At 36.3% G+C, this 15,543-nt stretch overlaps 1 protein-coding gene across 2 annotated transcripts; it reads right to left on the bottom strand.

Annotated features, from left to right (window-relative positions):
* Positions 1 to 12,549: 12,549 nt before the first annotated feature.
* LOC141672625 (E3 ubiquitin-protein ligase RMA1H1-like) lies at positions 12,550 to 15,293 on the bottom strand. Of its 2 annotated transcripts, none has more exons than XM_074479277.1 (2): positions 15,051 to 15,293; positions 12,550 to 13,494 (listed from the first exon to the last, which is right to left on the bottom strand). In XM_074479277.1, exon 2 carries the CDS (start codon positions 13,463 to 13,465, stop codon positions 12,686 to 12,688), a length of 780 nt encoding a protein of 259 aa, XP_074335378.1. In that variant the 5' UTR covers positions 13,466 to 13,494; positions 15,051 to 15,293; the 3' UTR covers positions 12,550 to 12,685. The 2 variants fall into 2 exon arrangements, with proteins under 2 accessions (XP_074335378.1, XP_074335379.1); XM_074479278.1 differs by having other exon boundaries at positions 12,550 to 13,476.
* Positions 15,294 to 15,543: the final 250 nt, after the last annotated feature.

Below are 15,543 nucleotides of genomic sequence, written 5' to 3'. Positions count from 1 at the left end.
GGGTTTTTACCATCAGGGAGGGATGGTGAGTTGTTGCCCATGATTGCAGAGAAGGGGTGGATAGCTTTTTGTGAGTCGCCCGAAGCAGTACCGATGAGCGTTGTTCGTGAGTTCTACGCGAACGTGAAGGCTGAAAAGAATGGGTTTTCTGTAGTCCGTGGGCTGACGGTTGATTATCATCCTGCGGCGATTCGCCGTATGATTGGACAGCGAGAGAGGAAGCCCGAGGAGGAGAACTGGAATGAAAAGACTGCTGAGGATTTTGACTTGGATTTGATTTGTGCGACTCTCTGTCGACCGGGCACAGTTTGGAACCGCAGTCCAGCCAATAATGAGTATCGTCACTTTCCGGCGATCGCCATGAACTGGTATGCCCGTGCATGGAATGCATTTATATGTGCTAATATTTTGCCTTCTTCACATGCACACGAGGTCACAGTTGAAAGAGCACAGTTGTTGTGGGGAATTCTGCATGATAAGTACTATGTGGACCTTGGTGAGTTTATCTACCAAGGAATTCTGAAGTTTTTGAGGGGAGCAAAGCATATGAACATCCCTTATGCATCCACGGTTACGAAGCTATGTCGAGCAGTGGGAGTGAACTGGCCGGCTCATGAGCAGTTGCAGTTGCCAGCAGCTCCGATTGATTCTGGCACTCCGAATGGGATGCAGGAGTGGACCGGTGGTGAGCCTGAGGAGCATGGGCTGGGTTATCGTCTTCCAGGAGGGCGTCCAGCACGAGGTGCTACTATGGCTAGGCCAGGGCGTGGTGAGGCTGGTTCTTCGAGAGCTCAGGAGGGTGCTGGGATGGATGATGTCCAGTATAGGAGGCTTTCACGGCGGATGGATGCCATGTATGAGACGCAGAGCAGGTTTGCTCAGGAGCTCACCCTTGCGTTAGGGACTGCTTTTTGAGGCCTTGGAGCTGATATCCAGTGGCCAGTTTTTGGTGAGGACTCTGCATACCCACCGCCTGATACTCCGCCCACTGAGGGTGATGATGATGATGACTCCGAGTAGGTATACCCTGTGTTCCTTTCTACTACTTTCACTGAGGACAGTGAAGATTTTTAGTTTGGGGGTGGTAGTTAAGGAATATTGTGTGTGTGTCATTTAGTTGCATATTCATGATAGTTTAGTTCATATAGTTGCATAATTTATGCCATTTAGTTTTTTTTTATGAATGTCATGTAGCTCATGCATTTACCATGATCCCTTTTGTAATAAGTTATCGACTGAATTGTGATATTGATGCGAGTGTAGTGATAGCATTAAAGTGATATTAAGTTGTGTAGGTTGATATGCATGCTAGAAACAATTGTAAGTCCACTAAGTCTTAAAGAATGCGTAAGGGCTAGATTGTTGTTATGATTTGGTTGTTTTCAAGGTCAATCTACTTATTATGCTTAGAATTCGATTATAGGTTCTTAGTGATAAAGACATGAAAAAAGAAAAAAATTTGGAGAAAAAAATATGGAAGTTGTTGCTAGTTGTGGCTAGGCGTCAAATGGCTAGTAGCCGGCTCGCATATGTTGCGAGTAGTCTAGGGTTGAGCAAGATGGAGCGAAACGCACTTGCTCAGAAATTATAAAAAAAAAAAATCTTGCATAATTGATCAAGAGTGGGCTCTTTGGTATTCGAGTTATTAAGTTCTTAGGGGACTTTGTGCCTAGCGACCTAAGGCTTTTAGAGTCTGGGATCCGCTAACCTAACGCTCGTTACATGGATATCATTGTATAAGTCTTTTGTGGACCTCACTCATTACACGGTCAAATAAGCATTTGAGTTGTAAATAAAAAGCACGATTCCGTAGTAAGCTCCAGAGTTCTTGTAGTGTTGTATATCACTTTGTGCCTAGAATTTTTATTCTTTGTATAATCGTAGGATTGCCTTGAGGATAGTCTAGTCATAGTAATTGGTCTAGTTCCGAAGCATATCTGTTAAGCATTTGCACACACCACGTTTCTGGCTGTATGTCCGTTTGCATGAGTTTATTGATCTTAAGTTGTCTAACTGCATTCGTTGAGATGTGACAATTTGGTTGGTTAATTGTAGTAAGGGGGATCGTTGCATTTTCATATAGATTGCATTCATGCATATTTTTATTTGTTTTTGAGTCTGTGACGCTTGAGGACAAGCATCGATTTAAGTTTGGGGGTGTGATAAGTGGCATTTTATACCACTTAGAACGTCTTAAAATGGCTTAAATTGGTGTCTTGAAATCAAGTATTTTGTGTATTTGATGCGTTTTTCTAGTGTTTATGCATTTCAGGGTGTTAGTTGCATTTCGGGGGAGGAATCATCAAGAATAAGCCTTGGCATGTGTTCACCATTGCGAGAGGAAAGGAATGGGCAGATTACGGCGAAGAAACGGAGCAAACCTGGATTTTTTCCAGTAAAGGCCTGCGCGCCCGCGCAGCAATGCTGAGCGGCCGCGCAGCAACCTGCGCGCCCGCGCAGCTATGCTGAGCGGCCGCGCAGGGTCGGGGAAAAAGATAAATTATTTTAGACTTCTACTTCTGTTTGGCTTCCAACTTCTATGTAATCTGAGTTTTATGGGACTATTATATAGGTAGATTTGAGACGTTTTCACAGAGAGTATTAAGAGGATTATGTTTTAGATTGTGTTTTACGCAAGAAGCGAAGGAGATAAGGAAGAAGACCGATTTAGCACACCGCAACGAAGAGGAAGCATATTTTCTTGTGATTCTTGTTTCGTTGTAACGTTGGATGCTAGTTTTCTTGCTTTGACTTATTTACTCTTGTGACGTACTCTGTTTTAATATAATTAATTTAGTTATTATTTTCTTGTGTTTGTTTATCATGATTTCATTTGAACCCATGATGGCGATAAGTTCTATTATGGGCTAATCGTGATCATGGGGTTGCAACGGATTTATTATGGAATTCTTTAGTTAATTGTTTAATACTTTAGTGTGTGATGATTGCATGATATCTAGTATTGGTTGTGCGTATTCGTCTTATGTGCGTCGCGAACATATAAGATAGGGTGTTAATCTCTTGTGAAGCGACAGTGGATCTTGAGATTTAGAACTTGCCATGCTAGCATAGGTTCATGTACATTGTGCATGATTAGTGGGTAACTCTAACAGTTTTATTTGCCCTATGTAATCAAAAGGAATAAATTGAGCTTAAATCGTTGTGTTGTCAATTTCTGTAGACATATAGGAACTCAACATAATTGATGACTATTCAACTTCTATCTTAATTGTGGATGCTTGGTAGAATGGTATTAGTACAATGAAAGTTGGCTTTTATCAGTTTCGTGTTATTCGATTAATATCATCACTGTCACATGCTAAAGGTAATAACAATGGCTATAGAAGGAAGTAATAATGAAGTTGTGATCTCATGAGTGTTTTATTATTGATAAATTGAAGTGTTAGTTAAGTGGTTAATTAAGTAGTTAATTATAGTTAATATTTAATCAACAATTTTAAGTGTTATTATCTTAACATTGAGAAGTAATCATACATTGGTGAGTGAGTTTAATTAGACAATAATTTAGTCTGAGTCTCTGAGGGAACGAACTAGAAAGTATTCTATATTACTTGCGAACGCGTATACTTGCGTGAATATTAGCGCGTGTTTTCGCCCTAACAAACCACACAACTATACATATCCAAATTCAAAATAACGAAATAATTACAAATCTCGAACAAAAAACTAGAGAGTATCGAAGTAAAACTCACACAAAATGATGGCATGCATGGCGAAAAAATGAAAGAAAATAAGAGAAAAACATGGAGGGAACGAAGAACTTACAAAGGAGCAGGAGAAATGTAAAGGCTTCAAGTTGCGAAAAAGCTTTAAAAATCTTCGACAAATTCTCAGTTTATTCTCTCGACTTTGTGTTCATGTAAAAAAGAAAAGAAGAAAGAAAGAAGTATATTTATAGGAGGAGGGGAAAAGGGAACAGTTTTGAAGAGAATGACATCATGGCCACGTGGCAGCGTCCCATTTGTCTTCAGAAAATAACTGCACAGCAGTTATTACCACGCCTGTCACAGTAATTATGGCAAAGGCGCACCTTTTCACAAAAAAAGGGGGGAGGAAACGTTTCATACACTCATATATACATATATACGTATACATATACATCTGTGAGTCCGGCTGGAATTCCAACAGACTTCTGACAACCCGAATTTTCCGCAGATACTTCTCAGAGTCCGGTCAAATCAAAGGACAACCTGTACTTATCTATCCAACCTTATCCAAAATTCAAATTTCAAATCAATGAGACTAACCAAGTCAACTCCGGAGTCTAATGTTCATCAGACCCCAGAGTTAGGGGAAACAAATCAAAGAAAAACCCCAAAATTTTCTTCTAAACAGTTTAAGGAGCCTGTATTTCCCGCAGATACTTCTTAGAGTCCGGTCAAATTAAAGGACAACCTGTACTTATCTATCCAACCTTATCCAAAATTCAAATTTCAAATCAATGAGACTAACCAAGTCAATCCCAGAGTCTAATGTTCATCAGACCCCGGAGTTAGGGGTAACAAAATCAAAGAAAAACCCCAAAATTTTCTTCTAAACAGTTTAAGGAGCCCCACCTTGGATATAAATCAATGAGACTAACCAAGTCAACCCCAGAGGCTCATGTTCATCAGACCCCGGAGTTAGGGGAAACAAATCAAAGAAAAACCCCAAAAAAAATTCTTATAAACAGTTTAAGGAACCCACCTTGGACGCAAATCAATGAGACTAACCAAGTCAACCCCGGAGTCTAATGTTCATCAGACCCCGGAGTTAGGGGCAACAAATCAAAGAATAACCCCAATTTTTTCTTCTAAACAGTTTAAGGAGCCCCACCTTGGACACAAATCAATGAGACCAACCAAGTCAACCCCGCAGTCTCATGTTCATCAGACCCCGGAGTTAGGGGGCAACAAATCAAAGAAAAACTCCCAAATTTGTCTTCTAAACAGTTTAAGGAGCCCCACCTTGGACACAAATCAATGAGACTAACCAAGTCACCCGGAGTCTCATGTTCATTAGACCCCGGAATTAGGGGCAACAAATCCAATTTTTTCTTCCAAGTAATGCAACAAGAACTAATTTACTCCCCCAGCCGGGAAACCCGCATAAGGGAATGGGAGGCAAATGATAGCCCATATTAGTTTAGGCCCATAAAGAGGAGCCAGAGCCCAATTGGCAATAACCCTGGGGGACTCCGGGACACGTGGCAACATCACCGCCGTCCAGGTGGCCCGGATCCAGAACCTTCCAACGGTCCGGATCCGGAGGTACGTTAGCTCATCATAGACCTCCACGCGCCCTTCAGTCCAAAACTCGCCTACGGTCAAGATCATAGGTACAAACCCCTAATCCCTAATGGGAAGCCTATAAAAGGTTGAACAAAAGGTGTATTGGGGGTTACTGAATCTTTACTATCTACACACCTATACACACACCACACACATTCGAGTAGTTCCTATTTTGCCCTTTCTTCTCCGATACCCCTTCTCATTCTCACGCCGGAGGTGCCGCGAGGATGTCACCCCCCCTCCGGTTCTGTTTTGCAGAATCTCATCCTTCAGCTATACCGCAATTTGCCGTCATTTCTGTTCAGATGGAGGTTGAGCCCGGATAGAATAAGTAGAAGACCCGGGATGATCTGGAATTATCATAGACAATTTAATTCTAGAAGGGAAATAAAAAAGAGAAACAAATTCATGCATATCGGACCGACTTGGTAGTCCTTGTCTCCAGCCAAAAGAATAAAAATGGAACATGTAAGAGTGCATTACCTAACTGTAAAGACATGACTTGTCATACTTATCCCCTACTCAACGTCAGGAACCGTTAAATATAGGACACGTGTCGGTTTGCAGCTGGAACAGAAGGCAAAGTGTACAAGTATAAAAAATAGAATGATCTCATAAGATGTTACTACCAATGTAGTAGCACCTCCAAAGTCATCAAACAACCACCATTATAATAGAATAGGAGGATCGAATCTTAATACATACATTATTATTATTCATATTGGTTGATTGATATTCAACTACCTCTCCTCTCTAAAAACAGCTTAATTTTGGTTAATATAAAAATACCATATTGATAATAATAAATATATATAGGGGTGAAGGAGAGAAAGCAATTAAGGTTCAATGGGGAGCTTTGAGAATCAAGTGAAGCAAAGAGCTAGAGAGGTGAAACACTTATTTAAGAAAGGTGTAAGAGTTGTAAGTAACTCATGCAGGAAAGGCTGGTACAAGGTCAAACACATCCGATCTTAATTAGGCCTTTCTTACCCCCATATGTCGTGCCGTCATCGTCGTCGTCGTGATCATGTATTTGGATTGATTTAGCCTTGTAGGTTTTCAAGTTGTTCTTTCTAATGACTCAGATTTTTTAAAGGTTCTTGTTTGGATTTTCGAATTTTATTTTAAGTTTTACTTGTTGTAGAGAACCTTGACATATATTTGAAAAAGTTCTCTTATGCTTATTTGTTGTAATCAGTCAGGGTTCTTGTTTGTTTTCCCTTGTGCTATCTGTACGTTTGTTTGATGTGTTTTTCAGTTTGAGTAGATCAAATACAGCAGTTTGGATCATTGTAATCGCAGTTTTGTTCTCTTTAACCGATTTTGTTTGAAGACAAACGGGTCTTAACAAAAGGGAAATGTTATTTTTAGAGTTCTTTTTTTCATAGCAAAAATGTATAAAAAGACCAAATTACCCCTTACATTCATATTTTTGAGGAATTTTATTGTGAATGCAGTCGGGGGCAAATTTGTCATTTCGGTCTTCTTTTGCTCTGTAAATAAAAATTTAGCTCCGAAAATAATATTTTCCCAGCAAAACTAGTGAACTGATCAGATTGAATTGAATTTTACTCAATATTGTAAAAATCGGAAATTGGACATAATCGGTTATACTAAATCGTTGTGTTATCGATTCAGGATCAATAGGAAATCGAGAATTAATATGAAGGATTAATCGGTGTAAAAATTAAATGTATTTTAATATTAAAATATTATTTAATATATTATTATAACTATATTAGTTATTTAACAACAAATATATATTTATTATATCATAAATTCTATAATTATTCATTTTAAAATCAATATAGTCTTTCATTTTAATAAATTATTATATATATCCCGATAAATAAAAACTCATAATAATTAATCATTTGTCAAAAATCGAATAAGTCAGTTACCTTGTAGAGGATTAATTGTTGATTAATCGGTAAAATCGGGGATTTTTAGAACACTGATTTTACTTATCTCAAATTTTTGCTTAGCAAAAAATAAAGGGTGTTTAACCGGCATTGATGATAGAATTTAAGAATGATGCTAGAGGTACAAAAAAAATCCAAAAAAATAATTATAAAGTGACATCATAGAGTAGATGTGGTAGTATGAAATAATATAATGGGTGCTATTAGTATGAATGTACGGAGCCCATTAATTTTTAAGTAATAAAAAAATTATTATTTTATAATTATTTTGGTAACTAATTTTATACTATCAAATATTTTTCCAAATGTATATATATCAAAATTAAACCTATCCGTTGATATTTCGGATCGCATGCTGTATTTGTTGTTTCTAGCTTGCTCAAACCCATTGGGGGCTGACAGACACTCCCTCATGTCATACACCAGATTAACAGCATCCCAGCACTCAATAGCAACAAACGGACAACCAAAGAACAAGTGCAGCGAGTTTTTATTATCTGCATCACACATTGGATATAGGTTAGGAATATTCACCCCTTTGTCTTGAAGTCTAGTCCTGACCGGGAGATTATCTCGACACAGCCACCACACAAAAATCTTAACCTTGTTTGGGATATACAGACGCCATAAATAATAACATAAATATTTGTATAAATAATAACATAAATATTTATTTAGCAAAAAAATATAATAATATAAATATTTGTTGTTGGCGTGTTTCGAACCTGGAGTTTGAGTAGTATGTATCCTTTTAGTATTTAAATAGTACTAGCTTAAAACCCATGCGATGCACGGGTTCCGTTAATATATAGATTTTTTTTATTTTTATTTTATATGATTTTATTGAAATTCTAATATAAATAATTAAATACGTAAATTAATAACAATATAATTATAATTTTATTGTGTCTAATTTTAAGTTAAATCAAATAGTATAGTATAAAATAGTATGTGGTCGATGAGATTTAAACCATTAACCTTATTTATAAATAATAATTAAATGTTTGATGTTGGCGGGGTTCGAACTTTTGAACTTGGTTGGTGTATTTTTTTATAAATATTAATATAAATGTTTGTTATTGGCAGTATTCGAACCTAGAAATTTATTTGTAATTTTATAAATAATAATATAAATATTTGTTGTTGGCGGGATTCGAACCTGTAAGCTTGGTTGGTTTATTTTTTTTAGCATTCGAATATAACGGTTATGATCATTTGGTTAAGAGATCTGTTGGTCGTGATCGAAAGGGATAACCAAAAACAGGGTTAACCAAACTACAAATTATAGCCATGTTCGATTATTATAGATTAGTATAGATTTGAATCTAATAGTCATGATCACTTAATTAAAAAAAATATGAATAACCAAACTAACCAAAAAAAATATCAAATTACGGTTATTATATAGATTTAAATACTATGGATGAGCAAGGCAAAGCCCACAAAAACTTCATGGGCAGAGCCCATTCCAGAACTCAGATCCTATACTTGGACAGAAATTTTGTATCCAAACAAAAACACCGGACCCAGCCCTAGCTTATTCCCAAAATATATCTGTATAATTTAAAATGTTAAATGAATCGGAACTAATCAGAAATTTGAATGATAAATGAATAATATCATTTGTGGCTGAATGATATAATTTTTTTTGTTTTGTAATGGTGAAAGATCTTCTTACAATAATTAATATGATCTATCAAAATTAAATCACATAATAGTTCATGTTAAAACAAAAATACCACATAATAATTTAAAATATTTTTCATATCACGGTCTTAATTTAAATATGGTTTTATGGTACATTTATTTTAAGTCTCTATTACACAACCTATTTATTTTAAATCTATTTTTTTAGAACATATAAATCATTTAAATTTGAAATAATTTAAATCTATTTTTTAGAACGTATAAACTATTTAAATTTTAAATAATTCAAAAGCAAATAATTATCAAATAAGTAGAAAAATAAATTTAACTAATATGATTTATAATAACAAGAATATCTCTCGAATTTGTCTTAAGATATTCACATTGTGTCATAGTCGAACCAATAATCTAGAACAACATATAATGATAAAATTTTAATCACTTGAACTATGTAATCGTGCTGAATAACGATCCCATGACCTCAAGAAGGCAAAAGGCAAAAACTATAAAGTCAAGACATTAAGCAGAAACATTATTAAAAATCAAGACATAGAACAGATTGAAATTTAGAGCAACCGAAGCTTCTTCTACGTTTGCATTTAAATCTACCTTACGATGAGACCTTAACATCAGTGATACCAGCTAAGGTCAGTGATTAGAGTCGTCCTAACAAAGGGTTTGGCTCGGCCCGATCGCGATTCGCCTCGCCAGAAATTCGTATAAGTCGCCTCGTCACGTGCCGCTTCAATATTCGGCACAAACCGGTAATTGTAACGAACCGAACACGAATAGATATTCATGAAACCGAAATCGGTCCGGCCCGCATAAATAGACAACGAACTCAAAGGCGCAAACTGACACGGCTCGGACCGCGGTTAACCGGCTCGGCCCGCGAGTCCCTACCACGCGCGTCGTTCTTCACTTTGCAGAACGGTCGCATGCAACTGTAATGCAACACAGTCACCTGCCACCACACACACAACGGTTAATTGCAACGGTTCAATTCCAACATTCATGTTGCCTATAAATCTCTCTCCACTATTAATCTCTCTCTTTCTTTCTCACTTCAATTCTTCTGCAACTGCAAGTCAGCAACGTAGTCCCACATTCACACAACCAGTCATTCACACACTCGGTCACAGACATAGTCACAATTACAAGTCACGATTTAAACAAGCAAATCACATACTGAATTATATCACTGTCCCACAATAAAATTTTCGGCGAGGTTACTTATTTTCCGGCGAGTTTTTCAAAAAACCTTACAATTTTTCAGACAAGCATTTACAAGTAAATGTAAGAAGGGAGGGGCACACAATCATCTTAAGGCTCGAGTCAAGCAAATACGATGCGATCCCCTCGACCCAATATAGAAATCGGTAAAAATTCTAAATTCGTGTATTTATATATTATATTTTTGTTTCCGTAAACTTATAAATTTGTGTTTTTTTTAATTTTTTTATGTATTTTGTGATTTTTTTAAACAAATGAAAATATATTTTTTAACAATCGATTATATGTGTTATTTTGAAACAAAAGAACCGAAAATTTTTATGTTCGAATTTTTTATTTTATGTTCGAAGGTTTCTTGTGATTTTCAGAATTTTGTGTTCTTTTACATATTTTGAATAAAATTCGAATACTTTGCTAATCTTTTTAAATTAAAATTTTGCAGGGAGCTCTGGTACTTCTTCGAAACATTTCTCGCATGTTTGGAATTATTTTTCGAGACAAGAAACACCGGAAGATCCCAACAAATTTAAATGTCTTTGTTTGCTTTGTATTTAAAGTGGTCGAAATCAATCTCCGTTTCTTCACTCTAAAGGTGCCGGCACAGGTTCACTTGATCGACACTTGAAAATGCATCACAGAATTTCGAAACAAAGTCACGAAAATGGAGAAGCACGCGGAGAATCACCGCAACAAACACAAATTGGTGGTTTCGTGACATCGTCTCCCGGTGGAGGTATGCCTTTCCAATATAGTAGAGATAATATGATCGTATCTTTTGCTACTTATGTTACACTAGACGAGTTACCTTTTTCTCACGGTGAAAGTCCGAATTTAGAGCACATGATGAAAGAATCAATAAACCTGACATTTAAAAGAATTCCTAGGAACACACTTAAACGTCACGCACAAAAACAATATTATAGTCAACAAGCGCAATTAATTGAATTTTTTCGTGATTATGATGGCATGGTTTTCTTTAACTAGTGATTGTTGGAATTCGAGTTGCGGTGAACCATTTATTTATGTTACCGTTCATTGGATTGAACAACATATAATGATAAAATTTTAATCACTTAAACTATGCAATCGTGCTGAATAATGATCCCATGACCTCAAGAAGGCAAAAGGCAAAAGCTATAAAATCAAGACATTAAGCGAAACATTATTAAAAATCAAGACATAGAACATATTGAAATCTAGAGCAAATGAAACTTCTTCTACGTTTGCGTTTAAATCTACCTTACAATGAGGCCTTAACATCAGTGATACCGGCTAAGGTCAGTGTTACAAAAATCGAAAATCGGGGAAGATCGGTTACGTGATCATTGATTAATCGAAAAATCGGGGATTACTCGGAAGGATTAATCGGTAACAAAATCGGAAGTAATTTATATTAATATATAATTATATATATAATAATAATAATTTTTATAAACATTCAATATTCCCCAACCAATGTATGGAACAAACCGGAAGTTGCAAAACTAAAAACTATAATAAAAAAACATAATTTCACATATTCACAAACATTATTTTCTACAGAATTCACAAGCCTCTCGGAAGCAAACCATCCCCTCACTCTCAACAACAATCTATAAACAATAGGCTCTCCATCCTCCTCCTTCATCTCGCGTTCTCGCATCTTCAACGCATCTTCAACGCATCTTCCGTCGCGGTCTCAACAACTCTTCAGTCTCGCTTCATATCCAGCAGAACTCAACTTCTTCTGCTCTTTCTTGGATCTTAAACTTCCTTTGAACTTTTTCGGTGACCCAAATGAAATTGAAAGAAGAAATGGATGTGAAAGAGGCGGCAGAAAGGGTTTTATCGGCGAAAAGTACAATTCTTTTTTTAGCCCAGAGATCCGATTTTACGGGAATGACCCGAGTTTCGACCCGATATTATTTAAACCGGGTTAGGCAGCGATTCAGTCAAATAAGATCGTAATCATCAGTTTCGCCGATATATCGGCCGATTAATCGGCGACTCGGCCGAATTCTACAACACGGGCTAAGGTCAGTGACAGTGATACATACAAATAGTAGATAGAAGTCATTTCCTGACTAATATTTTCAATTGGCCTATCATATACACCAAACGTCACCGCCCTCCTGAAACATTAATAAAGTTTACGTAACATCAACTCGAGTCATCAACAAACCGTACTATTCTTGTTGATGATAACTACTACTACTACTAATGAATACTTAATCTTATCAAGTTATCAAGTTTTTAAGAGAATGTGCAGACAGTGTATCCGATGGCGAGAGGGTCCTTGAGATTCACGGGAAAACAGTAAAAAGATAATATTTATTCATACTTATAATACAAATCTGCACCTTGTGAAAAAATAGAAAAAGGATAGATTCTATATAGAAAAAAAAAATTAGGCAGCCCTTAAATTTTTGTCCAAGTTCCGCCACCGAGTGTATCAATATAGTAATGCAAAGCTAGACTCATCATATATATTCATATCTATATTATATATTCGTCTATTACATTAAATAGCCCGGATGTGTACATAAGGTAAAATATATAATGTATGTTTCTTTTTCATTTTACATTGTACATGAGGAATACAAGAAATGAAGATCAGAACAATAGAAGGCACAAGACCATGCAACAGCACAGGAAAAACAAAAGTCTGCCTAGTGATTTATCAGCCTCCATCACATGCCTTCTAAACCTTGGATTACTGTTAATAATTATATTGTAAGAGTTTGGGTTGTAAAATGTTGTTTCTGAGTTTCCAAACAGTCTTGCATAAACCATTTCTCCAAACACCCCTACCACTGGGTTCGTTGCAGTTGTGCTACTTAAGCTGAGCATCGGTGTAGTGCTATAGCTATCTGGGAAAGAATAATATGGTTGCACATGATGTCGATGCTGGCGATAATGCAGTTGCTGAGCAGGCCGTATAGTTGGAGTAGGTGTATGAGTGTGGCTCCCACATCTGGTCGTGGAAGGTCTTTGTGGTATAACCAAACCTAGATGTGAAGCTTTAGTTTCCGAAGGTTTAGAAGATAGGCCGCGACCATAGAGTGGAACTATGGTTTCCATTGAAACTGCCGCCTTGCATACTGGGCACTGTGGCTGCTGAGGGTCAATATTTTCAGTAGAAACACTCTGATAATGAATCCATTTGTAAATGCAAGGCCAACAATAGAGGTGGCCACAAAGGGTTACAACTGGATCGTGCACAAAATCTAAACAGATGTTGCAGTCAAAACATTCGGTTATACCTTGTTCGGCCCTGTCCTCCATATTGGAGCCTGATTTACATTTTGGTTGGGAAGTTCCTTTATTTTCACTGCAGTCACCCATATTTGAAGCCTCTTGTAAACATTGCTCTGTGGCCATTTGATCCACCATTCACAACTATCCTGTATCAAAATTTGTTCCTAGAAGATTAGATGGGAAAACGTTAGAATAGCTCATGCTTGACTGCAACTACTTAAAATACTAAATATACCAACTAACAAATATTTCCCATTCAAAAATAAGACGAGGGAAGTAACTTGCAGGCAGAAAATTAAATAACAAACTAAAAAAAAAACATTGAAGTTACTATTTGAGAGATATTGTCATATCGTATACTGTTGTCAAACCACATATCCGCTTGTAGCATTAGATTAAGGTTGTATAGATATTATAGTTGAAGAAATATGCGAATATTTTGTGGCAGGATTGGGAATTTGTTACACAAGTGCTTGTTATATTGAACAAGAATTTCTTCATTTCTAAGATTGACATAATTCCTATTAACCAACTTACCCAGTTCTTATTTTAGCTTAGAAATTGACAAATGGTATAGAAAGAAATAGGAGTATGTCATTATTGTGGTTGCTATATCATTATTCTGGTTGCTATAATAATATCATTAGGTCTAGCAATAAAATTTATATTTTCTTTGTCTTTAGAGGAATAAAAGAACTAGAAGAAAGGAATCGCGTGTAGGAAATCTTTCTGGAAGAGAAAGGCATAAGCCAATGGAGAAGGCAAAAATACCAAAACAAATAATAAAATAGAATAGCTCGGGGCTCGGGCAATGAACCGACTACCTAAGATACACTTCATTAACAAAGTTTCTATCATCTCAATAAAGTCCTATGTCCTCATAAAGTTATCAAGGATTTACAGTAAAGAAAGATTAGATAATACTGAACAACGGAGATCTTTATTTTCCGGCTTTAAAAGTTAACTAGCAACGAAAGTTCCAATTAAATGAAAATTAAAGGGTGATCATTTTGGTCATGCTTCCGAGTTTTGTTCCACCATCCAGTATAGCTAATAATTCAATGCACTAAAAAACAGATTCAATCATCAAATAGGTCAGAAGTCTTGAGGTGGGTCACTCGTTCCCATCCTAACACTTACATCCAAATAAACATCAATCAAACAATAGATCAAGAACCCGAGACTCAATAGCCGCGTATATTCAGTGTCTTGTTTAGGGACATTGGGTTTTTACAACAATTTTAATTTTTAAGAATCCAACAGATGAACTTCAGCTGAAAGGTTCAGTCAGGTATTCAAATTAATGTAATTGGCAAAATATAATACGGGTGTAATTTGTGGTGCTAGGAAGTTTCTCGAAACTGAGTTTGATCAGAATTCAGACAAGGTTCATAAACATTTCTTACTGTGAACATAAAAAAGAGGGGGCATAGAGTTTCAATTTCGACAACGCGTCTTAGCAAATAAATTACATTAAAGAAGCAGGTATCAAGTTAGGTGCACAACTATTCCCCACTTATAAATACAAATTTAAGCTCAAAGTCCTATCAAATTAATTTGTTTTTCTTTAACTCGCAATTTAATTTTATTCATAAGGATCTAATACACATGAATACAGGGAGAGAGAGAGGGGGGAGAGGGGGAGAGAGAGAGGGGGGGAGAGGGAGGGAGAGAGAGAGAGAGAGATGTTATAAAAAAGCTAAAAGGAGAGATTTCTTACCGGAATATATAGAGATGAATGTCGCGATTAAACGAAATCAGAGAGATTCAATCGATATGATTGCCGGCCTTGAATAAAAACACCTGTGTTGTGTGTGTTGAAAGAAGAAGAATGGGTGATATTTTAAGAGAGATGTGTAAAGATAAATATATGTATGTAGAGAGAGAAAGAGGGAGGGAGGGAGAGCAGAGTAAAGTTGCAGGAAGAGGGGGAGAAGCGAGTGGAATGGAGATTGCGTGAAGAGGAGATATATATAGAGAGAGAGGCAATATATAGTAGTTCAACCGTTTAACATATTTTTTTAATATTTTAATTTTCTGAAGATAAATTGGATATTTTATCTTTTTTAATTGACGAAAATTGGATATTAATTTTATCATCGAATTAAAGTGATGATGATAAAAAAGTAGATTAAATCTACTTTCCGGTGAGAAAAACACATTACGCTTAGCGGCCTCCCTTCTTTCATCCTCTCTGTTAGGGTTTGTCTATT

This window comes from Apium graveolens, chromosome 7 (genome assembly GCF_009905375.1).
Source record: "Apium graveolens cultivar Ventura chromosome 7, ASM990537v1, whole genome shotgun sequence".
NCBI lineage: Eukaryota > Viridiplantae > Streptophyta > Magnoliopsida > Apiales > Apiaceae > Apium > Apium graveolens.
Note: the sequence above shows the minus strand (reverse complement) of the source record. Positions and strands in the feature narration are given on the sequence as shown.